Source organism: Drosophila ananassae, unplaced genomic scaffold (assembly GCF_017639315.1).
Source record: "Drosophila ananassae strain 14024-0371.13 unplaced genomic scaffold, ASM1763931v2 tig00000114, whole genome shotgun sequence".
Classification (NCBI taxonomy): Eukaryota; Metazoa; Arthropoda; class Insecta; order Diptera; family Drosophilidae; genus Drosophila; species Drosophila ananassae.
Window position 1 is genome coordinate 274,953 of NW_025319117.1, and position 27,882 is coordinate 302,834.

Sequence of the window (27,882 nt, forward strand, 5' to 3'; positions counted from 1 at the left end):
CTTGAGGTGGGTAAAATTTTGAGACTTAACAATAACAAAAAAAAACAAGGAAAATTCTCTGTTATGAACTACACTTTGGAGCCATGAAAATTATTATTTCCTTTTTTTTTTCTTTTCAAAGATTAGGTATAGCCCCACTATCACTTCGACCCGAGTTTGGCCAATTTTTCTTTTCTCATTCCATATGTCTTTCTAATTGCTCGGAATCTGTTTTGGCCATCATCAATCACTAAAACATAAAATTTACTCTCTAATAAAACTTACACTACTTAAACTAACACCTATCCATGTACCGAAATCCCACATGGATTCGGCAGTACCGATTTTCCCCGGATAAAAGCTCTCCGGATTATCGCGCCGAGGTCGCCAGAGGTCGCCACCCGAGAGTGACCAAAGTCTCGGGTCACTTTTCCGCCGGAAAAATGGAGGTCTTTTCGGTTAACTTTACTTCGCTTCGCGGCGAAGACAAATTATGCGCCATCCAGGTTATGACAAACTCAAGCCCGCCGATTGAGTCTTTGTTTATTTTTCTCAGCTTATCGGTTTTGGTCTATCTGATACTCTTGGTACAATCTGGTACTTTTCCAGCGAACGCCGCTCCTGCTGCTTTGCGCCGTGGGCTTCCGTAGTCCCTCAGATCCGCTCCGACCCCTTGGGGCTGTTTTTGCTCGCAGAGACAATGCCCCCAACTAGAGGTGGAGAACTATCGATGGCGCTATCGACACTATCGATGGTTGGCCGCTATCGAGCCGCAATCGATAGTGTCAGACACGTTCGATAGTGACCCAACCACTATCGATGGTGCCTTCGATAGCTGGCGTCTCACATCGCTAAAATAATTTCAATATTCGCTTGTGTAAAAATTGAAAAATTTGGTGTAAAATTGACGGCAATTAAAAAGGAACTATTAAATATGGATCGCTTATTAAAAAAAGGTATGCTTAATGTATTCTACATAAGTATTTTGATGGCGAATTTAAGGTATACGTCGGAGGTCCGCAAAGCCTATTGCGCCAAGTCCATAAAAGCAAGACTGCGATTGCACCAGCACAGACTCTGAAAAGGATTTTGTTCCCAATAAGCAGGGTAACTCAAAAAGGAGTAAGATTTCACATGTTTGGAAATATTTCAAAAATTCCGACGACCAAAACTTGCCAAATGCCTTGAAAAAAGATATATTAATGTCGGACGATAGTATCGGTGACTATCGATGGCAAGGGTTTAAGAAAAACAATCGCCGGCTATCGATGGCGCCGACTATCGATAGTTCTCCACCTCTACCCCCAACGGAAAGTTGCCATTTTACCCGGTTGCACTCCTCCTAATCTCTCTATGCCCCATTCTAATTTAAAACTTGTCTCCTAGACGGCACACCTTTCCAAACTACTTTTCTTTCTACAGATACAAGCATTACAAAGCCTCCCGCCAAGAATCTGGCTTCGGGTTTGACAGATTCCACCAACAGATTCCACTTTGCATGAAATTTTCCCAGAAGATGGTCTTGCAGATCCTCTAACTCATAGCATGAGTTTCCAACTCTTTTGCGCACTCTACCTAATTTGGCACAATATCCTGCCGCAAAATTACTCTGCTTAAAGTTTTTGTAAAATATTTGTTGCTCTTCTTTATAAGCCACCTCTCTAGCCCGCAGGTTATACTGACGCACATTCTTCTCATTCTGTTTCCTCAGAACCTCGCAAGCCTTTTTCCGGACTATCCACAGAGTCTCTTTTGAAAGCGCCAAAGACCTTGGGTTGTTTTTGGGCCTGTAGAAGGACGACGAGACACGCCATCACCAAGGTCTTGTCTGCTAGCCACGTCGTTGGATGATAACGTGGAACGGATCGTCGAGGACTACTTCGAGATTGAGAACTTCGGTGTGAAGGCGGCGCCAGCGGCCGCAGCCAGCGACGACGTGAGGGCGCAGAAGATCCGGGAGGACACAACGGTGCGAGTTGGCCGCCGATACCAGACGGGATTATTGTGGAAAACTGATAACGTTGTGCTGCCACGTAGTTATGATATGGCGTACAATAGATTGGTCAACATAGAAAGGAAAATAAAGCGAGATGGGCAGTTCGCCCAAGAATATTCCCGGATTGTTAATGATTATGTCGACAAGGGATACGCTCGGCATCTGGAACGACAGGAGATCGATTCGGGAAGCGATAGAACCTGGTACTTGCCGCATTTTGGAGTGGAGAATCCCAACAAGCCAGGGAAGATCCGATTAGTATTCGACGCAGCGGCACGAGTTGGAGGAGTATCACTGAATTCTGCGCTAAGCAAGGGGCCGCAACACTATAAGGCCTTGGCATCTATCCTGTTCCATTTTAGGGAAGGTGCCGTCGGAGTCTGCAGCGACATTAAAGAAATGTTTCACCAGGTGCTGATCCGACCCGAGGATAGATGTGCGCAACGCTTTCTGTGGAGAGACGGGAATGACCAACGAGACCCCGACGTCTACGAGATGTGCGTGATGACCTTTGGAGCAGCATACTCACCGAGTGCGGCGCATCACGTGAAGACAGTGAATGCCAAGCGATTCCTGGATTCGGATCCCAGAGCAGTCAAGGCCATCGTGGACTACCACTACGTGGATGACTATGTGGATAGCTTCGCCACAGAGAGCGAAGCCATCGAAGTATCTAGCAGAGTGAAGAAGATACATGCAGAAGGCGGTTTTGAGCTTTGCAAGTTCTCGTCCAGTTCGCCTACAGTGGAGAGGATGCTTGGACCCAGTGATCACGCCCAAAGTATTGGATGGGGTGAGGCCGAGCAAAAGATTTTGGGAATGCGGTGGCAGCCAGCCACGGACGACTTCAGGTTTCGAGTGAAGTACCACAAAGTCGCCCCCGTCGTGTCCGATGGAAAGAGAATTGCCACAAAAAGGGAATTCTTGAGTATGGTCAGGTCAACGTTCGACCCCTTGGGATTCCTGTGTTGTCTAATGATAACAGCGAAGTTGTTGCTGCGAGAGGTCTGGAGGAGGAAGATCTCATGGGATGAACCACTACCGGCTGAGATGTACAACGCCTTTATGGACTGGCGTAAAGAGATGGAGAAAGTGGAACGTTTTCGGTGCCCACGTCACTACTTTGGATCCGGGCTGGTGAAGACTGTCGAGATGCACGTATTTGTGGATGCGAGTCAGTCGGCATTCGCATCAGTGGTCTACTGGAGGATCACGTACGAGGACGGCGACGGCCAAGTGAGGTTCGTGTGCGCAAAGACGAAGTGTGCACCGATGCGAACGATGACGATTCCACGGTTGGAGCTGCAGGCAGCAGTTCTAGGAACGAGGTTGATGGACACAGTCAGACAGGACCATAGTGTGGCCATTGCAGAGACTGTGCTATGGACGGATTCGAAGACAGTGCTGCGTTGGATTGTCAGCACACACCGGCGCTACAAGCAGTTCGTAGGGAACAGAGTAGCCGAGATTCTGGAGTCGACGAAGGTGGCCCAATGGAGATGGCTACCATCCGCCGACAACGTGGCAGATGATGCAACGCGAGCGCAACGCAGCGTGGACCTAAGCGAGGAGTCACGCTGGTTAAGAGGACCGGCATTCCTGAGGAGACCAGCGGGCAGCTGGCCAGGAACTGCACCCACCGACGAAGCGGATGCAGAAGACGAAGAGGAGATGCCGGGTGAGTTCGTGCTTGTTGGAGCGAGTGACCCGTTCATATCGCTGGAGAGATTCTCAAGCTACAGGCGATTGCTGAGGACTACGGCTTGGGTCCGAGATGAGCTGGAGAATTACGGCCTCAATGTAGCTGAGTGTGAAGCAGCTGAGGACTTGTTATTCCGTAGAGCACAACGTGAGGCGTTCCCCGATGAGGTGCAGACCGCAGAGAAGGACTTGGACGTCGCTAAAGGAAGCGACATATGTGGACTGGCGCCATACCTAGATGGCAATGGAATCCTGCGAGCCTATGGCAGGATCGATGCGGCGCTATGTATACCTTACAGCGCCAGGAGGCCAGTGATCCTCTCCCACCGGCATGGTCTAAGTATTTAAGTAGAATTTTGTTATTGTGCACTCGTAAAGAGATTGGGCACACTAGGATTGAAATAATGGCGCGTGTGGTGAATTTGTCGTTGTTGTCATAGAGTGTGGGAGGTTAAACTGCGGTAAGCTTTTGTAATTTATCTTTATTTCTTACCCTAACATGTAATCCCCATAGAATAAAACATAAGTTGTACGCATACACATTGGCTTGTGTTTTGGAAGCGGGTTGCCCCATCGCCGCCGTACATTTGTTTAAGGCATCTCCCACACGAGAGACGACAAGGATAATTATAATTATTAGTAATAAATATTAGACATAATATCAAAAATTCATACTATACATTACAAAAAAGAAAGAAATTACTAAAAATAAAACAATCTGGAAGATATAATTAAAAGTCTAAAAAATTTAAACATGGCAAACGGAAGTGGAGCTAACACACACATGATAAGTAGCGGTCTAGGTAGTAGCAGTAGCATAACGATGGAATTAATAAACAGGCTAATTAATGTACAATTGAATGATTTAAATGCAAAGGTGGATGATCTAACCTCGAAGTTAGATAATAAAAGCAATTCAGTAGAAGATTACAAGATTCAGATAATTGACCCGAGCGTTACCTGTGAATCAACTTTGGAAGTGTGAAAGCACTTCCCAAATTTTACGGAGAGCAAACCCAATATGATGTCTCTGACATTCCTGCAGATAAACCTCCATCACAGTAAGGTGGCTTCCGCCGCCCTCCTGCTCCACCTTGCAGAGAGTGGAGCTGACGTGGCCCTCATCCAAGAACCCTGGATCCACGGAGACAGGATTCTCGGTTTGGGGGCGTCGGATTTCAGGCTGTACACAGCCGATGTAACAGGTAAAAAGCGAGCATGCATACTCGCAAAGAAAAGCCTTAATACCTTCTTGCTACCAAATTTCAGCAATGAAGATCACGTAGCCGCATCGATAGAAGGCCCAGACGGCCATCTAAGAATATGCTCGGCCTATATGGGTCATGACCACCTAGGACCTCCACCCCATTCGCTACTCAGGCGGCTGGTGGAAGACAGCGAAAGGAAGGACATCAACCTAATAATAGGATGCGATGCCAACGCTCATCACAATCAGTGGGGAAGCACTGACACAAACGAGAGGGGTGAGTCAATCTTCGATTTTATCCTCAGCTCTAAGCTTCTAGTGGGTAACAGAGGTTCAGAACCCACCTTCATTGTCAAGAACAGAAGGGAGGTTCTTGATGTCACATTATTCTCGCACTCCCTGGCTGATGCAATCACCAGCTGGAGAGTTCTTGACAAACACTCTTTTTCAGACCATCGCTATATTGAGATAGTAGTAAATTTTGAAAACTTCACCAAGCAAGCAGTTCGAAACCCTAGAAAGGCAAACTGGGAGCTCTATAAAAATATACTAGATAGATCCTTAGGCGAACCGCCTTCAGAGACCATCGAGACCTATGAGGGGCTCAACGCCATGGTAGATAAGCTTACTGCGACTAGTGCAAAAGCTTACCACAAGGCCTGCCCCAAAAAAAGAATAGGTAGCAACGTCTTTAGCCCCCTACAAAAAAAATGCACGCAGGGCCTTCAACCACGCGCACCGTACCAACACAGACGAGGCGTGGGAAACCTATAAAGCTGAACTTAGGCAATATAACAAAGAATTGCGCAAGGCAAAGAGGGTTGCCTGGGCCAATTTCTGCACCAACATTCAGGAGACATCAGAGGCCGCCCGCCTAAGAAAGATTCTCTCTACTACAGCCCCCATCGCAGGTTACATTAAGAACACGGAGGGGTGCTGGACAACCACAAGTCTGGAAACCCTGGAGACCCTAATCAACGCACACTTCCCGGGTTGCTCATCGGAAGGAACAACCCAGGTGATGCGTAGCCAGGGTCACCAGGGCTCGCTCAACTACCTACTTAGTGACAGAAATCTTAAATGGGCAATAGACAGTTTTAAACCATTCAAATCTCCGGGAGTGGACGGTATTCTACCGGCTCAGTTATCCAGAGCCGGTATTAACATAAGGAAATGGATTAAGAAAATCTTCAGCACAGTCTTCACTACTGGTATGATACCAAAGGCGTGGCTGTGCACGAAGGTTATATTCATACCCAAGGCGGGGAAACCATCCCACTGCACCCCCAAGGACTTCAGACCTATAAGTCTGTCTTCCTTTCTCCTTAAGACTATGGAAAGACTCTTAAGTCTCCATCTACAACTTAACATTAACCCAAATGACATCTCATGCTCTCAGCATGCCTACAAAAGGGGTCGATCAACAGAAACAGCCCTGCACGATATCACTATGATCGCCGAACGAGCGATCAACTTCAAGGAATACGCACTTGTGGCTTTTCTAGACATAGAAGGGGCCTTCAACAACATCTTACCGTGCTCAATAATCGACGCACTGACGGGACTTGGAATAGACAATCGATCAACTTACCTAATACGGCAGATCCTGGTCAACAGGAGTGTCGAGGCTACTCTTGGAGGTTCGACTATTCGAAGATACGTCAAGAGGGGCACCCCCCAAGGAGGTGTACTCTCACCACTACTCTGGAACGTGGCGGTTAACAGCCTACTGCGATCCTTAGAGGGTGGCGGATGTAAGATCATTGCGTACGCGGACGATGTTGCTATTGCCTTCGTAGGGAAATTCCCACAGACGCTATGCGACCTAATGACAGGGAAGCTCGAAGTTCTGTCGGCCTGGGCGCAAAAGAACGGGCTGGGTGTCAACCCGTCCAAGACAGAGCTCGTACTGTTCACCAGGAAGTACAAAATACCTAACCTAAGACTTCCGAAGCTTCTAGGAGAAACACTAGTTCTTAGTGATAGTGCGAAGTACCTAGGCATCACACTAGACAGGAAACTGGACTGGAAGCTGAACACCGCTGATAGGACTAAGAAAGCGGCAATAGCACTCTATACCTGCCGCAAGGCGGTAGGCCTGAAATGGGGAATGTCCCCGAAGATGGTCAGATGGTTATACACAGCGATCATCAGACCAATTTTATTCTATGGTGTTGTTGTCTGGTGGCCCGCCCTAGACAACTCCACATGCAGGGAAAAGTTCAGGAAGACGCAGCGCATGGCGGAAGTCTGTATTACAGGCAGTCTACGCACTACGCCTAGTGATGCCCTAGACACTATACTTGACCTACTACCAGTAGAACTGATGGGGGTTAAGACAGCCACTCTGGCCGCAATAAGACTGCGGGAGGCAAATCTATGGAGCAAACATAGCTTCGGTCACACCAGACTGGACCTACACCATTTCATGCCGGAGGGGGGTACGGATTACTGTGTGCCCGTCGACCAACCCACCACGAACTACAAAGTCCTAATCCCCTCGAGGCAGGAATGGGAGGCCCGGATACCGGGACCGGAGGGCGCCATTCATATCTATACAGATGGATCAAAACTTAACGGCCAGGTGGGAGGCGGTTACTTTTGTGAGCATCTGAGCATAAAGGAGTCCTTCAGACTCCCCGACCACTGTAGTGTTTTCCAGGCTGAGGTAGTAGCCATTAAGGAAGCACTGGAATCCCCAGCTCTAAGGGGCAATCGGGGCACAATATGTATCTTCTCAGATAGTCAAGCAGCGCTCAAGGCACTTGACGGGTTCTCGTCCAACTCCAGGACAGTCAATGACTGTCGCAGATCTCTCAACGAGATGGCTGAGCAGCATGACATCTACCTCATCTAGGTTCCCGGTCACAGGGACCACGAGGGGAACTGTGCTGCAGATGAACTAGCCAGGGCAGGAACTACCAACCCTCTCCTACCGGAGAAAGAACTTGTAGGCATACCCTTGGCTACTTGCAGGCTAAAGTGCAGGGAGTTTTTCGACCTGGCAGCAAATAGGAAATGGAGTAATCTCCAGACCTGTAGAACATCTCGTCTGATCTGGCCGACACGCTCTCGGAAAAGATCGGCGAGGCTTATTGCTCTCACCAGACCGGAGTGCAGCCTAGCGATTGGGGCAATCACTGGGCACTGGCTGATAGGCGAACACGCGGCCAGGCTTGCAGTCCCCCACAATGATTTCTGCAGGAGCTGCAGGGATGAAGAGGAGGTAGAATCGGTATCGCACCTCTTATGCCACTGCCCGGCTCTCGGACGCAGGAGACTTAAACACTTCGGGTCTGAGGAACTCTCGGACCTTAACGATCTCTCAGAGATTTCTCCACGCGGACTGGTTGCCTTCATAAAGAAAGCAGGCTGGGACCATGGGCCGCCTTAGGTAGTATAGGCATATATATGAACCCTGGTTGACAGGAAGGGGGGGGGGGGGGGGGGGGGGGTAGCATCTCGGTGAAACCCTTGCTCCAGCGGCAGCACAAGGAGCCCTAGCGGCTCAAGTGGAAGTGAGGGGGTATTTTGTGTCCCCTTGCATCACCGCTCTAACCTAACCTAACCTAAACCCAATATGTAGGCTGGCGAGAGGCAGCAGAAACAGCAATGGGGTTATATAAAATAAACAGTGAGCAATATTTTATAGCATTAACAATATTAAGAAATAAAATCATGGGAACAGCTCATGATGCGCCCTTTAACCATAGTACGGTGTTGAATTTTAACGCCATATTGTCTAGACTGGATTTTATCTACAATGATAGAAGACCAATCCACGTACTAGAAGCAGAATTAAGCATCCTAAGACAAGGAAAGTTGTCAGTAACAGAATTCTATAATGAGGTTAATAAAAAAATGACCTTGTTAATAAATAAAACCATTATGACTTATGGTAAGGAGAGCTAAATCACAAAAGAAACAAACAAAATAATTAGAAACAACGCATTAAGAATCTTTATCTCAGCAAAAACCAAATTATAATAAACCACGGGCAGGGTATCAATGGACAAACCATCAAAACCAAAATTGGCCTCAGCGTAATAATCATGATAATAATAATTTCCAAAAACAAAATTTCCAAGGACAACAAAAGGAAGAACCGATGGAAATAGATCCATCAATACAGATTCTTAATAGACCTAGATGGCAACCAAATAATTTCCGTCAAGGAAATTATGCAGCCCAAAACCAAGATCGTCCGTTTTTCAATCACCAATATCAACAAAATTCTGGTCGTCCGAATAATACCTTCCAACAAAATCAGAATGGTCCTAATTTTCCGATAAAAAGATTACATGAGGGAACAGTTAATCACCTGCAAAATAAAACAATGAAGGTTAACAACATACAGGAAGATTGTTTTTTAGAAGAAGGTCAGGAACAAACCTACCATATCTAGTACGAGTCAACAAAAAATATAACAAAGAATTCATAGTGTTGATCGATACAGGTGCAACAGCTTGTTACGTTAATAGCAGGATATTTTCAAACAAAAACGAACTTCCTATACACAAAAGAGTATCAACGGTAAATGGATACTCAATAATAAAATATTACCAAATAATAACAATTTTTAATACAAAGTACATATTTTACGAAATCGAAGGGTTAGAAACTGACCTGTTAGTCGGCTATAACCTATTGAAAAAAATAAGAGCAATAATAGACACGAATAGAGGTGTCATTTGCTATCATGGAAAAGAGGAAAAGTTGCTTTTTCATAATAAAGTGTGTAACGTAAAAACTTCGCACACCGAGGAAAAAGATAACCACTCTTTAAACGAATTCATGATCAACAAATATTTCAACAAGATTAAAGAATCCAAATCAGATTCAGTCAAAGTTGAAATAAGTAGCACAAAGTCCGACACTTCGAGTGATAATATTTCTATTAAAACTCATGACATTAATACTGAAGATTTAACTTTAGTTTCTCAAGCATCGGTCACAAATGATATAATAAATAATATTCAATTAGAACCAGAAGACCAAATGAAAAGACTCCGAGAAATAATTATATAACATATAATAATTATATATAATACATATAAATTATATATAATTTATAAATAAATTATATATAATACATCTTATATATATAACATATAAAAGAGGAACACTCAAAAATAAATATGCAAATTCCGTTCAGAACGGATATCAGAGGGGAAATAAACCTCGAGCACGACAGACCGATATACAGTAAGCAGTATCCTTATGCCCAATCGGTAGCAGAATTCGTCAATAAAGAAATTAAAAGAATGTTAGAGGAAAATATGATTCGACCAAGTAGGAGCCCATATAATTCACCAGTACTTGTAGTGCCAAAAAAAGGGTATAATGAAGATGGCACTCCAAAATTAAGGCTTGTCATCGATTTTAAAAAATTAAATGAAAATACAATTCCTGATAGATACCCAATGCAGGACCCAAGTGTTATTCTAGCCAATCTAGGAAAAGCTAAATTTTTTTCCACAATTGATTTGGAATCGGGATTCCATCAATTACTTATGAGGGAATCCGATATAGAAAAAACTTCTTTTTCTATAAATAACGGAAAATATGAATACCTAAGAATGCCTTTCGGTTTAACAAATGCCCCAAGAATTTTCCAACGAGCGATGGATGATATACTAAGAGATCAATTTGGAAAAATCTGTCACGTCTATATGGACGACATTATAATCTTTTCAAACTCATTAGAAGATCATTATACCGATCTGACCAAAATAATTAACATTTTATTCGAAGCTCACAGGAAAATATCTTTAGAAAAATCCAAATTTTTTTTAAAGGAGACAAGCTTCCTTGGTTACGTAGTCTCTCACAATGTAATTAAAACAGACCCAGAAAAAATTGCGGCCATTCAAAAATACCCATTACCAAAGAATATTAGGGAACTCAGAAGTTTCCTTGGATTAACAGGTTATTATAGGAAATTTGTCCGTAATTATGCTCTCATAGCAAAACCATTGACCACGTATTTAGGAGGACAGAATGGAAAAATATCAAAAAATATGCCCAAAAAAAATTTAATACAGTTGGATGATGCCGCCATAAAAACGTTTAACGATCTTAAACAAAACTTATCAAATCAAATTGAATTAATGCAACCAGATTATAGTAAAAAATTTATTCTGACTACAGACGCTTCAAACGTAGCACTAGGAGCGGTACTATCTCAAGAGGGCAAACCAATAACTTTTATATCAAAGACCCTTAATAAAACTGAACAAGCATATGCAACTAATAAAAAAGAATTATTAGCAATAGTATGGGCAATGAAAAATCTCAGAAATTATTTATACGGAGTAGTGGGGATGGAAATACATACTGATCATCAACCGCTAGAATATTCAATTTCCGACAAAAACCCAAACATAGAAATGAAAAGGTGGTATTCATTTATACAAAGCTTTGCTCCAAAAATTAAATACCAACCAGGGACAACTAATGTCGTGGCAGACGCGTTATCAAGAATACAAATCAATAATCTAACCGAAACGGATTTATCAGATAATGAATCGGAACATAATACAATTCATTCCGCAGAAAGCTGTTTTGAGAATGTAATTGAAGAGACAAAAAAACCACTGAATCAATTCAAAGTTCAACTCTTAATCACAACTGGAAGACTCACAATTCACGAGTCAATAGACATATTCAATAACAAAAGACATATTATTGAATATGACACTCCAGAAAATTTAGTATCTATTTTGAGAGAATTCATTCAGCCAAATGTAACTTTAGGCATCCATTGCACACTAGAGGATTTATATATTATACAAAAACCATTAAAAGATAACTTTGTAAACAAATTTCTTTTTACAACAATTTTTGTACAAGACGTAGAAAACGACGAAGATAAGGCTATAATTATTGAAGAGACTCATTGCCGCGCTCACAGAGGTTTGGAGGAAAATTACAAACAAATAAAAAGATTGTACTATTGGCCACAATTATTTATAAAACTAAAGGAATATATAAAAAATTGTACAATCTGTAACCAGAACAAATATAACAGACATCCTATAGAGATACCAATAGGCGAAGCACCAATACCAGTTAATGAAGGTGAGAACCTTCATATTGATATATTTTATGCAGACAAAAAAATGTTTCTTACTTGCATCGACGCATACTCAAAATTTTTAACAGTAAAGGAAATAGAAAATAAATCTAATATTGAAAATAAAGTTTTAGAACTCTTTCAACATTATCCACTAGCAAAAATAATCATGACAGATAATGAACCAAGTTTTACGACAGCACAATAAAGATCATTCATAAGCAGAAGTGGTCTAACAATACATTTCGCTGATCCAAGGCACAGCACTTCGAATGGGCAAATCGAAAGGGCACATTCAACACTAACAGAAATAGCTAGGTGTATTAAAGATGAATATAATCTTACAGATTATTCAGAAATAATTATAAGAGCTGCGCAAAAATATAACCATAGTATTCACTCGGTGACGAATGAAAAACCATCCGACATTCTGTATAATAAAATAAATCATAGCAATGTTCCAATAAAACTACAACAGGCTCAAACTAATATGCTGAGTACCCATAACAAAGACAAAAAAGAGAAAACATATAATGTAGGAGAGATAATATATGAGAAAAGATATGGGGAAAGGAATAAGTTAAATCCCAGATACAAAAAACAAGTAGTTAAGGAAGATCAGAAAAATAAAGTAATAATAAACAACAGAAAGAGAATAATTCATAAAGATAATATTAAGTTTTAAAATTCCATTTTCTAAATTACAGGTGACAATGATTCTCGCACTACACCTGTTTATGATCATAGTATCAACTACATCCGAAATTATAAATTATTCAAATCATGACTTCTTCCTTTATAAAGATAAAGTAAGGATGTCCTAACATATGACTCTTATGCAGAGTTATTCCATGTAACCAATATTAGTTTTTATAAAGAAATTATTGAGGCAGAATATAACCATATAAAAAGTACTAACAATGAGAAATTATATTGGGAAATTTCATACAATTTGAAGACTATTAAATTAATATTATCACAACTATTACCATCAAGAACAAAAAGAGGTATTAACGAGTTGGGAACTATGTTAAAATGGTTAGCAGGCACACCGGACCATGATGATGTTGTAACAATTGAGAACAAAATTAACGATCTGATTGAAAATAATAACAAGCAGCAAATTATAAATTCCAAATTGTTTGAAGAAATTAAATCACTCTCATCTAGCTTAAAATCAGTTTTTACGAGTCAGGAGTTACCATTAAGAAAACATCGCTTACACTTGATTACTTACGATTTACAAAATCTAATAGACACAATAACTCTAGCAAAGATAGATGTATTCAATACAAAAATTTTAAACAATGATGATGTTGAGGAAATATATAAACACGAATTAAGACCTGTAGTAATTACAGACTTAATGGACATTTCGGAATTTAAAGTTGCTTTGCATAAAGAATTATTTGTAGTCTATATAAAGTATCCAATAATTAAAAATAGATGCGACATATTTTATGCCAGAGCAATTTCCCATAATGATGGAAAATTAATTTTAAGTAATCAAGTTGCTAAATGCGAGGAAACATATTACGAAGTAGATAATTTTAAGAACGAACTATTCAACAATTATTGTACATTAAGCAAAGAAAAATCATGTTTCACTCGTCTTTTAAACGGTGAAAAATCAATATGTAATAAAATAAGAGAAAAGAACAAAAAGATAGATATAATTCAAGATGGTGCCATATTAATAAACGGAAATAATATTGTAAATGATTCTTATTTGCAAGGATCATATCTAATTACGTTCAACAGCACCACAATAATTAATAATGTATCATATACAAATATAGAAAATAAGATATTAAACTACATTACAGCCCACAATTATAACAACTATAAAATATCCGAATATATTATTTCAAAAAATTCGGAACTATCGTTTGATAATATAAATACACTTAACCCATTTATTCAAATCAAAAAGACAAGAATACCATTAACACTAATTGTAATAACACTAACTTCAACATATTTAATTTGGTTATCAATTTCAAAGTTAAGGAAAATTTATGTCACCATAAAACCACGGCTTAAAAATATTTTTCAAAGAAATAATCTGCCTGACATAGAAAAAAAAGAGGAAAACATCGTGGCAGAATTAACGGCTCATTTAAACTCCATCTCTGCTTCGTCTTTTGAATCGGGACGCTTCAACTTAGAAGGGGGAGTGTTATCCAACCCCTAGCTTAACTAATCTAATGAAATATATAAACATAATTTTAAAATCATAGAAGCCTCTGCTGGATGAGTCATATCCTGTTTGTCAATCTTTCCCATTTAAATCTGACACCAAGCAATTATCCCAGACTAAACATCCAGCGCTAGCTGTAATCATATTTCCAAAACTTTTCCACGTTCTGAGCCAAAGTGGTAAACAAGTGAATCGGCACGTCGCCGACAGTCCGAATTTGATATATCCTCCGATGTCATCAGTTTTCACCAATGAGTGAAATATTGCGTCAGCCAATTGTCCGCTCTCTTAATGTCTCTTAGACATTGATCTATATTTACAAATAGCCCTTTTTGAGGTTTCTCTCTTAAGCCGAGGTTTGATGGTAAACCGATAAGATCAGCATAATCAGTCTTATTTTGACACAGGCTAGAATCGGGATCGCTCTAAGATCTAAGTAATATATATCGTGGAGTAATAAGTGGGCTTAGCGTTAAAAGTCGATGTAAGTGAAAGTTTGTAAAAAATAAAAAATAAAATAAAAATTATTTTTTTAAAAAGTAAACTTCAGAACAAATTTACTTAAATCTCATAAAGTTCGTTTCTTCCGTAAGGCTGATTTTATGAAATTAAATAAGTTAATCTCGGAATTTGATTGGCCTGATTTACTGGCATGTGAGGATATAAACATCGCATTACAAAAATTTTATTTCACTTTAAACTCATTTTTCGTGGAAAAATGCGTCCGATTCAACGAATCCACCTTTGTATTCAAGGCACCTTATTAATTTAAAGAACAGTATGAGTAGACTTTTAAATAAACATAGATTATCTGGCTGTACAGTTAGTTATTCAAGATATTCAGTAGCTCGGTCCAATTTCACCGTGCATAATGCAGAATGTTATAGGAGTTATATTCGCCGCTGCAGGATTCAGTTTACTCAGGATCCGAAGTAGTTTTATAACTTTGTTAACACTAAGCGTAAACATGTATCTTTTCCCGCACTGCTTGCGTTTGAGAACTCTTATGCAAACACTGATCAGGCAATGGCCGATCTCTTTGCACAGTTTTTCAAACTACGTATTCACCTAGCAGCAGTTCAGCTCAGCCTTACACTTATAATATCCAATTAGCCAATCTTATAATTCGCCCATCTTTCGATTAAAGTGGTGTGTTATCGGATCTTATTCAGGCTGTATTCTGAAGATCTGCGCCGAGGCTCTGTGCAAACCGCTCGTTAAACTCTTTAATCTATCGCTGGAAACTTCGATCTTTCCCTTTATGTGGAAGGAATCCTTCATTATTCCGCTGCATAAAAAAGGGGAAAAATCCGACACTGCAAATTATAGAGGCATCTCTAAATTGTCAGCAATTCCAAAGCTTTTTGAAAAACTTATCACTCCACATTTGCAACACCTATGTAGTTCAATAATAACTCCGTACCAGCATGGCTTCATGAAGTGCCGCTCCACCACTACCAATTTATTGGAGCTAACATCTTTTATCACGGATGGGTTCCGGAATTGCTTACAAACATAAGTCATTTACACTGACTTCAGTAAAGCATTTGACTCTGTTAACTCAGAGTCTCAGTCTTTTGGGATTCCCAACTGATCTGCTTATGTGGATTTCGAGCTACTTATCAGGGAGAACCCAACGTGTTTTCTTTAAAGATGTTACCTCGCGTCTAGTCCGCGCCACATCTAGGGTGCCCCAAGGAAGCCATCTTGGACCCCTACTTTTTACACTGTTTATTAACGACTTGCCCCTTGCCTTAACTAATTCATTTGTACTTATGTACGCTGATGACGTTAAGCTATGCCTTCAGTATAAATTCACTAGCGCCCAGTCTAGACCTTAATCCGATTTGGATAAACTTCGAAATGTAAACTCATGTCTTTTTACCGATCTAGTCCTCACTAGGCTATGTTCTTTCTCTATGAAAACGCCTTAGAACGATTAACTCAGGTTAATGATCTAGGTGTCCTATTAGATTTGAGATTAAAATTTACTGACCATATATCTACCATGGTTAATAAAGCTATGGGTGTACTTGGTTTTATTAAAAAATGGTCAGAAGAATTTAATGACCCGTACATAACTAAAACGTTATATACATCACTGGTCTGTCCGATTCTTGAGTATGGGGCGTGTGTCTGGAGTCCTCAATATGGAGTACACCAAGATCACATTGAGTCTGTCCGTTCAGGGCATTATGTTCGGACTACAATGGTCTCTACCACATCTTGTCATTTTGCTCTACTAACAATCTTAAATCGCTTATATTAACCGCCTTATCTGTGCAACACTCTTCCTCGTGATATCTTTCTCCTAATTTTCGCTTAACTATCTCGGATCTATTCCCGCGATTCGAGCCGTACGTCACGCGGCAGCGTCCCTCGGTCGGTTGGACGGAAGGTAGGCTGTACGTATGCAGTGGGAACCGCGCGAAAAAAAAAAGATTGGCTTCAATCAACCTAGCCATTCTTTCAGATAATTCTGTCATCAACTCATCCTGCATGGAATTTACCGCGTCTAAAATTGTATTTTGGATTAAGTCTTTCTGAGCCAGAGCTACGCGGCTGCCCCTGATGAGCCACTGGGCATAGAATCTAACATCTGCCTTCTAGTTAACCTAGTGTTTTGAGATGAAGTATCCAATTTTTCGAAGCATACGGTGCTACAATGAGGACACGTTGTTTTATTTTTAGCATAGCCTGCAATGCAGGACTGATGGAAAACATGACCACATTTGGTTTTGTACGTTTTTCCAACATCTAAGGTGGAATCACATAAAGGACACTTTTGTGCCACATTTTCTTCGGTATCTGGCATGACTGGTTAATTTTAGAATTTAGAAAAGACAGAAAAATTACTATATATATATACAAAAAGTACTGACAAGACTATTTAATGTCAAATAAACTATTATTAATACTAATATTAAAACTAACTTACGAATACATCTAAAAAAAATATAAATACAAATTAAAACAAGGAATTCAAACAGATGTAATATGGGATTTCACCGAATGAAAAGGTCGATGAACTTTCCGTTGGATCAGCTGATTCTTTTGCTTCCCACAACAGTTTATTCGAACCAATACAGAACTGACCTATCTTAACTTGGGTTTGTTCGAACCAACTGCTGTGATCGCCTAATTTAATAAAAATCAGAAAAAAACTAAAATCGCTAACGAAGAATATATCATAAAATAAATGACCCTCAGCTTAACTACACCCCTTGAGATAAGACCTTCATGCGAAGGAAAGGAAAATAAGAATGAAAAATCACGTGAGTGGCGTCTAACACCTGTTGCTTGTGCGCTCACACCAACAACAAATGCTGCTTTCCGACAGTGGCTAGGCGATTGCGATCGATCGCTTTTGCCTATAATCCAAGCTTCATACACTGCTTTAAAATCTTTGTTTTCCCATTATTTCGTTGTCAGCTAATAATTCATCATGAAAATAATTGCTGCATTTCTAAAGCGACTTTTTTTTTGAGAAAACTAATGCTGCTAGTTTTCTATTTTAAATTTGAGTAGTTCATTGCGTTCTAATATCATCCGTGGTCAGGCAATGCGGTTATAAATAGCTCATTAATGTCTGCAATACGCGTATGATAAAAAAACGTATGGACCTGATGTGCACAGAGGGTATTCCAAACGGATGTTTTTTATTTTTGCACTCGTTTGAGTTAAGGTCAAACCGTGGCCGGACCCTACCTCTCAGTACTTGGTCTATCCGTTTCCTCACCAACACACCAACTCATTCGGACTGAATACAAGAGAATGGCAATGGGTGAGAAATAAAACAATTTTGAAAGAATTGATAAAATTTGTCTAGTTTGTAAAAAAAACAGATTTATATGAGGGAAAACATATCTAATGCACTTATGTATAATGCAAAATTGCAGAGTTGATGAAAAAGAAAAATTTTTCGTTGTTCCGGTCGTGAAGGGGAACATTTTCTTAGCATTACCGTCCAGAAATTTAATGTTGAAGTTGTAAATTGTTGGCTTCTATGTAACTTCCCGCAGTTCGATCGCTTTGTTGATTCGCTGAAAGTCCCTACTCATCTTTGTTTATTCCATCTAGGTGTTTTGAAACAGCTTTGAAGTGAGAAACGGAAAAGGAGAAATGCGTCGAGCACGGACGGCATGCGGGGGCAGCAGCGCACGGAAGAAGGAGAAAGAGGAATCACCGTGGAGCGTAACGGTCCCAGGCGGGCCTCCATGGCCGCGCTCGAAGGTGATAGGAGAGAGCGGAGTCGGCCCGCGACTGGGCAGCTGTGTTTAGAAGAATGCAGAAAACACTGAAGTGCATTGGGAATGACCAGGGGGAGAGCGCGGGGATAACTGGACGAAGTCCGAGTTACCTGCACAATAGTCGGATCGGAGGCCCAAGCGGGCCAAACGGGGCGGGGGCAAATAAAGAAAGCCCGCCGATAGAAATGCGGAGGAATTAGGAGTATCCTTGGAGGAACTAGGAGCATAGGCTGAAGGACCCCCGTGGGTAAGTCCGACAGTTCAAGTGCGGGATTTAAAGCGAGTGCGAAGGATCTGCGATCAGAAGCTTAAGGACCCCCTGTGAGTAAGTCCGGCGGCGGTACGCGAATCAATCAAACAGGAACTGAAGCCCAAGGGTAAAACGATTCGGGTTAGGTTATTCCCGGACACGACAGGTATCCTGGCGATAGGGACGGATCGGCCTGGCGTACGCCAGGTGTGGCGTCGGTTCCTGATCAATAAAGTGTGATCCTATGAAGGAAGGGATAGCCAGCTCGGGAACTCAAGCCCACAAGTAAAACCACGCAGGGTCACCCCGGGAAAGTCAGTAGAATCCTGATCCAGGCACTGGTGCGTATCACCTGGAGTTAAAGGAGGCGCGACGCCCAAACCTCTGGGCTACCATAGGTGTTTGGAGGCGAGTGGTGAACGCGACCGGAGGCGTGTCCTGTGCGGTAGGTAGGCCCTTCGTGCCCTGATCCGGCCGCTAAGCTGCGAGGAGCATATCCTGCCCGGCGTATGCCTGGGAGGTGAGCCACTCGGTCTGTTAACACGGATTAGGTGACGGCCACGGCGAAAGGGCAATCACAGCGAGTCAAAGATTCCGAAGGTCCACGGCACCCATAAAGGAGGAGCAGCAACAGCAGAGACGTCGACGAGGGAGCGACGGCGACAACGAGGAAGCAGCAGCATCGACGAGGGAGCATCAGCGTCAGGAGAGCAACAACACAGGCCCCGCAACCAGAGTCCGTGAGTCCGAACGAAGGGAACCGTGAGCCTTTTCGGTGCCAGGCACCAAGACCACTCGACCTGCCGGGCGCAAGCTTTGGGAGGGCGTGTGTATTGGCACCAACCCGGAGCGGGGATCGGGGATCGACGGGAGGCCGAGCGGTCGGTCGACTGAGCCAAACAGCCGGTGAGATTCTCTTATTTTTGTAAAGTAAAGACAATAAAGGGGATTTGATTGAAACGAAGCATTCCGTGTTATTTCTGGGCTCGGGCAATCACGTCGAATCTATAAAATTAGTGCAACGTACCCTCAACCTCTGTGAGCTAGTCGCGTCATTTTTTTGGGAACAAAATATAGCAAAAACAGTTCGTAACACATATAAATTGTATGAATATCTCTAAATTGAACTGTACTCTGTGAACTGTGAATCGCTCATACATATATTACGTTATATATTATATTGTGCCTCTCCGGGAAGGAAAGTATTCCTGAGCCAAAGTTTGGCTGTCCTATTTAAGGATCTTCAAGGGTTGTTGTCCTCCTTAAAATCAGTGGAGACATTTCCGGAGGCGATGTTAAATATGCGGCTCAGCGAATTGAAGGAAATCGTTGCGGATATCAAGAGCACACACAAGGAGCTGTCAGGCGCTTCAGTTTGTTGCCGGCGAGTTCGATGCTGATCAACGCTTCTTCTGCCACCAATTTCGATGCATCGATTGGCAGAACCTTTCAGGCTTTGCCACCGCTGCCACTTCCCACTTTTAGTGGAGGTTACGCGGAGTGGCTTGAATTTCGGTCACTGTTCTCGACCATGATGGGCACAAACCCATTGATCAGTCGGGTTGAGAAGCTTCAACGGTTGCGGTCCTGCCTTCGTAAATCTGCTTTGGAGACTGTTCGATCGTTGGAGCTCACGGACAAAAATTATGACGTCGCATTGGAGCTGCTAAACAAAAGGTTTAGTAATCGCAGGCTCATTTTACAAGCTCATGTTAATGAGATAATGAATCTGAGGGCCGTAGAATCCGCATCGGCGACGAAGCTTCGCGAGCTTTCGGGCAAATTTAATTCGCATATGCGAGCCTTGGCAAGCATGGGCACGACGAAGCAGATTGCCAGCTGCATCATAATACAAGTGCTGTTGCAGAAGATTGATGATGCCACGCAGTCCAAGTGGAAGGAAATGCAAGCCGACTCGGATTCCTTGGATTCCATTCCAACATTCCATCGACAGTTTTCTTGAGCAAAGATGCCGGACGACATCACATGCACCAAACTTTGCGGTAGGACGACGTAGACCCCTTCATCCAGGTAACTCTGCATTTGTGATCACAAACTCTTCCGCATGTATGATCTGTGATGGCCATTTTCACGTGATAAACTCCTGTCCAAGGTTTTTAAGCTTGTCGCCTGAGGATCGTTTAGGCGAAGTTAGGCGATAGGATTTATGCCGTAAGTGCCTTGGATCTGGGCACCTATCTCGGCATTGCAATGCGTCAAGCTGCCGTGCGTGTGGACGCAGGCATCATAATATGCTGCATTTTGGTGGCAATTCGCCAGCTCAAGACCAAAACCCCTCTCCTGCGGTTCCCACATCTACCGTCAATACTCTCGTCGCTCAGGATCGGGTTGGTTATGTGGTGTTGCTAGCCACTGCCAATATTCTTGTTAGCTCCGGAGATCTACTGCCCTTCCGAGCGCTGCTCGATTCTGGCTCGCAGGTGCATCTAGTCACTTCAAGGCTGGCGGACCAGCTGCAGCTGCGGAAGATAAGGACTCCGGTGACTGTGTCCAGTATAGGAGGCGCAGGGTTCTCTACAGATGGGTTTTCAGTGAAGCCGCTCTTGGACTTTGGCAGCGGAATGGCTACCGAGATGCGACCGCGACGGAGTGTGTTGGGTGCGCTGCTGAGGAGCTACAAGGCGGGCAATCAACAAATGGTGCCTGCTGACCCTTCATGAAGTTGTTGAAAGCTCATCTTCCAACGGGGGGAGTATGTCGGGTCAAGCAGCCGCCGGTAAGTTTTGGCCGGCAATAATTTATGGAATTTATTTATCTTTTCTTTATCTATGTATGTCTCTATTCGCGTCGCCCGCTCTCGTGCATTTGATCGGCCACCTGCATCTGCCGTCATGCGCTAGCAATTGTCTCCCTCTCTCGCGGGATCTCTCGGTCGCTCCGCAGCATCAAGCGTTGAGCCGCTCTCCCGCGTTATTATTTTAATTCGGTCGTCAACCCTACTAAGTCGCATATGTAAATATATCATTTGTAGAAACGCCAAAACAATAAAATAAATTGTATCAATATCTATAAATCAAAATGTACTTGTTTTTATTAAAGGCAATATTTAGAACAAAAAAATAAAGCTACCGAAAACGCTCAGTAACTAAACATATAAACTATGTATCGATAGTTCCTAAACACATTTTTCGACCTTATTCACGCCTGTTTCTCCTTCGATGACCTCCATCTCTGCCATCTATGACCTTCATGTCTGCCAAAGGAACTTCGTTCCTCACGCGTGTCCCTAGACACACACCGTTTTTTTTTTTACTTTGTGATATTTTTGTCGTGTTATATTTTGACATACTGATTAGCTTTATATACCTAGAATAAATAAGTAAAAGTAAAAATTTTTGTTGTATAAATGTTTTAAAATATTGTTGTAAATCATTTATATCATTTCATTCATTAATAGGTATAGAAAATATAAAGATGACAATATGGGCTAACTTATAAACTATGTATCGATAGTTCCTAAACATCCCGGGCCACCCTGAAGCTCGGTTTCTGAACTGGGTAGTTTCGCAATTTTAGTCATTAGCCGGGTCTTCATTAGCCATCGGATCTTCTCCTGCTGCCATCTTGATCCTGTCTACTCCAACCATATTGTCCTTTCCTTGGAAAGTGTCGATCACCTTCGCTAGATGCCATGATGCTGGTGGTGTGTTGGAATCCTTGACGAGAACAACGCTGCCGATTGAAATGTTAGGTCCACTTAGGACGCTGCTGTAGACCTGTCAGATACTCCTAGTGCCATTGTTTTCAGAAGCCTTGGAATATGGATTTGATACTCTGCCAGTATCCCAGTCGGCCCACAGGAAGGTGACCAAGATCCGCCTTTGGTATTATTGTGAATGGTCTCCCGATAAGAAAATGGGCTGGTGATAGATAGCTGTCATTTGTATCTGATGTGTAGAATAGGGGTCGTGAGTTGATGACAGCACTAATTTGCGCAAGCAAGGTACACATTTGTTCATATGTCAGTGTGGTGTTTCCGATTACTGCAAGAGTTGCTCCGATGAAATTATCGTTGTCGGTGTATCTGCGATTGCATTTGACTCGTATCGACAAAAATCGTCGCAACGCCGCCAGAAATGTTTCTGTGGATAGGTCCATGGCGAGTTCTAGGTGAATCGCCGAGGTGGCCATACAAACGAATAGGCATATGTAGCCCTTGCTGATGCGTGGTTTGCGCACCTTTGCGTCCGGTGTTTACGAAAGAAAGTGCTTGCGTGATACGTACGCTCGGTAGATATGCCATACTGCGAGCTTGACCAATTGAGATTGGTTCCCTAGAGCCTTGTTTGCGCGTAATAACTGGAACTCCTGTTGAAAACCAGCTTGAGCGTGTTGTAGCCACCGAATCCTTGCCGCATGATCTCATCGAATGTTAGAGAATTCAATGTTTATTTCAAAGATGGATGCTTCATGCGATGAATGAAGCGTTAAAGATGATATGCGATTGAGAAGCTAATCCAAAGGGTTGTCTATCGTGACAATCGCCTACGCAGCTAGGCAGGTAGTTTTGACTTCGCCTTGTATGCGTTTGTCTGAAAGAGAAGTATAGTTGTGAGAATTGTTCAACTTTACCAAGAATTGATCCTTGTCCCTCAGCCATAAAGGACCCTTCCACCATAATTTGAAGTCAATGAGCTCGGATACTCGCAAGCCACGGGATGCGCAATACGCTGGGTTCGATTTTAAATCTACAGTCGCCATGCATGCTTCGGAATGGTTTCGAGGATCTCAGATGTGCGGTTTCCAATAAAGGTCTTGAGTTGGGCTGGTGAATACGATAGCCATGACTATCGTGGAATTACTCCATGCGTAGATCGTTACGTCATTATGCATTAGTGCAGCTTTTATGGATTGCAGAAGTTGACTCAGTAGAAGTGCGCCACATAGTTCCAGGCGCGGCAAAGATTGCTGATTTAAAGGTGCCACTCTTGTTTTTGCTGCAAGTATGGCGACCAAAATGGTTCCATCGTCGTTAACCACTCGCTTTTAACCAAGCGTGGTATCTGGAGCCTGTGAAGGTTGTCTAGATCAGCTCGCCGTTGGAGCCAGTTGTCTACTAGTTTGCTCGATAGTTCGTCGTCCCGATTCAAATTCAACAGCCAGAGTTTTTGAAATAGTATTTTGAATTGCACTACGATTGGTGCAAATAGACCGAGAGGTTCGAATATACGTGAGACATCCGACAACACTTGCCTCTTGGTAAACCTAGGGTCTTTCAATAGGTTTACATTGTACGACAATGTGTCCTCTCCAGGGTGCCAATGCAGCCCTAGCACTTTGACTGATGATTGTGAGGAAACCGTGTTATCCTCCGATTTGATGCGTTTGGTATTCGATACCCATTTTCCGAGCTGTAGATTAGCACAGGACATCAGTTGGACGAGTTCCTCCCCGTTGCGCAGCAGCTCCACTGAGAACGTCGTCGACATAGTAATCTTCCAACACTATTTTGGCTGCGTTCGGAAACTCTTGCTTATGGTCAGCAGTTGCTCTAGCCCTCGGAGTGCTAGAAATGGTGCGCATGATGTTCCATACGTCACCGTGCATAGTTGGAAGTGCTTGATAGGATCTGACGGATCCTCTCTCCATACGATTCTCTGATAGTTTTTCGCTCACCCAGATTTGACGGAACATCTTGACTATGTCCGCTGAAAAGACGTATTTGTAAATTAATTAATTTACATAGTTGTATGTCCGATGCTGGAGAGGTTATGGAAGTTATGTTGGGAGTTACTAACTCCGTTGTTACCGCCCTTGAGGCTGAGTAACCAATTTTACAAGTGAATTGAATCTTACGGCTTGTCCTGGGGTTTTGGTAAAGGAGTTCTTTATTGGGTGAGACTCAAACTGAAACTTAAAGCTAACAAAAATGTATATCATAGCGGCCACGCAAATATGCAGTGTTCGCCGGCTATGCACGAGCATCCGGCCAGACGCTGTGTCAGCAGTTTGGCCAGAGCGAGCTCTAAAGTAATGGGACATTGCCGTTGAGCGGTTAACTTTAGTTAACTACTCCCCCTTCAAGAATGAGGCCGCCATCGGCCGACCCTATTTGGGCGATCACCTCCTTTAGTTGGGCCGCGGTTCTTCGGGCCTGAGGGACCCGCCGATAGGCTAAGCCGATGCAAATCAAAGCCCAGCATATTGCTCCCGCTATGAACACCATCTGATATGTTTGATGATGGTTGATCTTATTCCTGAACTCCTTGATGTGTTCCAAGTTACGTTCACTCAGCCGGTGAAGGTAAGGAAGACTGAGAACGTTGCGTTCCATAGTGACGTTTAGGGAAGGCGAGCTGGCCACTCCTGGAGCCCTCTTCTGGGCTGTGTCATGGTTGACCAATCGGGTTTCGTTGACGGTGGCACCTTCTTCAAATGTGACATGGTATGTGCCCCTTATTTGGGCACAGGTGCCATTATACAGGTGCATACTCGAGCCGGGCTATCATTTATGATTACAATTCCCTCATCAACATAGGTGATAGGGTGTAAATTGCTTTGCTGGATCTCGCAATGTGCCGTGCCTCCAGCGTGGAGCTCTTGAACGCATGATCTTCTTCGCGCCAGTCGACAAAATGAAGCCCCTGCTGTCAAAGAGCAGTTTTCTACCGTGTGGATATTGCCGTCGCATTCAGCAATAATATTGTCCTCCAGCCTGAGTATGGTGTAGTGATGTGACACCGGGAAAACGGTGATCTTGTTGCAGGCTGACTTAATCTTTGGAATCTTAATAATTAGGTGTAGGATGTTATTGGATTGTAATATCTTAACGGACGATACGGACAAAACATCCCTAATCGCGGTCTCGGTGGGCTCTTCCATCCACACACCTTCCAGGTCTGCATGATCTAAGATGCTAGGGCTAACGACATTAACTTTGGCAAGAGCTACTGCCAGTATTAAACCCTGCAGCTCCATTGTTATCATCCTATATCGAGTTAAAAGCATCTCGAATAGGTGCCCTATATCAATTTGGGACTTTTTAGCTGACCTCAGAAGTTGGTTGACGGTAGCGGAAATTTTATTAATTTTAATTTGCACCTTGTTGTTAATATTGACCTGCCTATTGTTTGCATTTGTTAATTCGATTTCTCTAAATTTAATTTTCCGCGTCCGGCGTCCCCGCCGCTAGGAAGTCTAAGCTTCTTGCTACCCTATGATGGATGCTCAATGAGTCGAGCAGGTCGCGCAGATGGGCGATCAAGAGTTTCTGCATGTGAGACTGAGGGAACATCTTGGACATCCCGTTAGTTTCTTCTATGACGCGCCTATATTCCGAGAGATTCGCTGAATGTTTCACAAACGCGAATTCCTCCCATACTAGAATTCGGCCATCAACAATGGGAATGTATTTAGCTTTAGAATAGTCCGTGACGCGTGCCGATGTTGTGGTCAAAAGGAAAATCAGGGATATGGTTGTGAACCTGTAATTTGGAAGTGCTGTAAGTTTGTTGAAATTGGGTAGCCCACCACCAAAGCGAGATTAAAATAATAATGGAAGCAAAACTTATGCCAAGTGGCAACAAAAAATGGATAATAAAAAATTTAAAAATTATCAGGCGAGGGATAATAAAGTCACGTTCGGCCTACCTAAGGTTGTCTTTGTGGACCACCCTCCCCTTAATGAGGACTGTGGTCCCCATGTCCGCTTCAACGGTTTTTTCTTCACACAAAGGTGAGAGTTTTTTGCCCAGGCGTTTGTTGGACTTTACTAGGAATTTTTCGCCAACCTAGAACACTCTATTTTGTCGGGAACCCTTTTCCCTGTTTCGGAGCTTATCCTGGGCTATTTTAATCTTATTCTGTATTTCGTATTGTGGCCCATTTGATTGAGTCTGAACCACGTCAGCCGGCCTCTTTTCGATGACCGAATGGATAGATTTGTTGTATTTGGTTGTAGCCAGTAGGATCAGCTCTACGGTATCGCTAATGCCTTTGTCGGTTTTAAGGCATCTAGCAAGCTCTAACAGAGTGCTGTGGGAGCGTTCCACTTGTCCGTTTGAGACACTGTGGAGGGACGGAGCATTTGAAATGCTAACGCTGAAATGGTTTTCCAGCATGGCCACGATAGTGTGAGAGTTCAACTATGGTTCGTTGTCGCAATATATGACCTTTGCCTTAGAGAAAATGGTCATCAGCTGTAGTAGCGCTAGTTTGGGGTCCTCTATGGATCTAGAGGGGACCGGTTGGACGACGGCAAATTTCGAGAATTTGTCGATGCACGTAAGGAAATACTTTTTGTCCGTGGAGAAGATGTCTATGTGTAGCATTTCTCCTACATGAGATGGGATTGGTGTTTCGCCAAGCTCCTGTTTCTTTGGATGTCTGTATTTAGCCTTGGCGCAAGTCCTGCAGGAATCGACTATTTCGTTCGCCATTTTGGTCATTTTTGGGAAGAAGTACTCGGAGAGTGCTGCTTCACGTTTTCTTGGGCAGACCTGTGAGCTCTGTTGTGCTTGACAGTGAGAATCTCCCGCCTCTCGTCAATTGCAAAAATATTCGTTACTCGGTTTTTGCAGTGCCAAAATTTGGTGGCAGGGAATTGCCGAACCAATTTGTCTTGTAACATTGCTAGCGTGTGCAAATCGCAATGGTTGGCGTTTACGCCTTTAGGAACTATCACGTCCGTGAGCTCCTCCAGCAATGACTCCTCGCAAGTGAAGTCAATGTTATGCCGTCTCTTGTATCCAAAGAGAACAAAGCTGCGTTTTGACGAAAAGCGGGCTTCCTCCAGAGTTATCTGGTTTTGGAAGCAATTGAGAGGCTTATCCGTTGATGGGATAGTGTGGGTTAGCGACAGCTCACTGTGAATTGTGGCCGCGCTTGAAAATGCCTCTTCTTCTTCTACAACGTTGAGTGTTTGCCTCGAGAGGGCATCTGCAACGAGGTTGTCTTCGCCAGGTGTTGGCACCTAGTGCCAAGACCTACTACCCTATATGCACACTTAGTAATTTGATCCAATCAATATGCATCAGCATGTCGCAATATAAAAACCCACTAACCGATTTTCTCACCTATAAACAATTAGTAATAAGCATAAAACTATATCCAACCTATTAACCCAGCACTAGTAGACGGCGCCAAAAGCAGAAGCAGCATATCAGCGGGAAGAATGACCGACTGACCGATGCAAGTAAAAACCAGCCAGCTAAGCCGAAATGCGCAAGCAGTACATGAACAAACAATCTGAGTCAGCAGACTCA

General features: G+C 42.9%; 1 protein-coding gene across 1 annotated transcript; it reads left to right on the forward strand.

The window, feature by feature from the left end:
* Positions 1 to 287: 287 nt before the first annotated feature.
* Positions 288 to 4,024, forward strand: LOC123258298. Its single transcript, XM_044718168.1, has 2 exons — positions 288 to 485; positions 1,739 to 4,024. The coding sequence occupies exons 1-2, from the start codon at positions 288 to 290 to the stop codon at positions 4,022 to 4,024; spliced, it is 2,484 nt and encodes an 827-aa protein (XP_044574103.1).
* The last annotated feature ends 23,858 nt before the right edge of the window (positions 4,025 to 27,882 follow it).

Bases quoted from the DNA above. Each gene is read 5' to 3' on its own strand.
- LOC123258298 (XM_044718168.1), top strand. From the start codon at position 288: ATGTACCGAAATCCCACATGGATTCGGCAGTACCGATTTTCCCCGGAT. The intron at 486-1,738 runs GTTATGACAAAC...CTCTTTTGAAAG, and splicing joins ACAAATTATGCGCCATCCAG to CGCCAAAGACCTTGGGTTGT.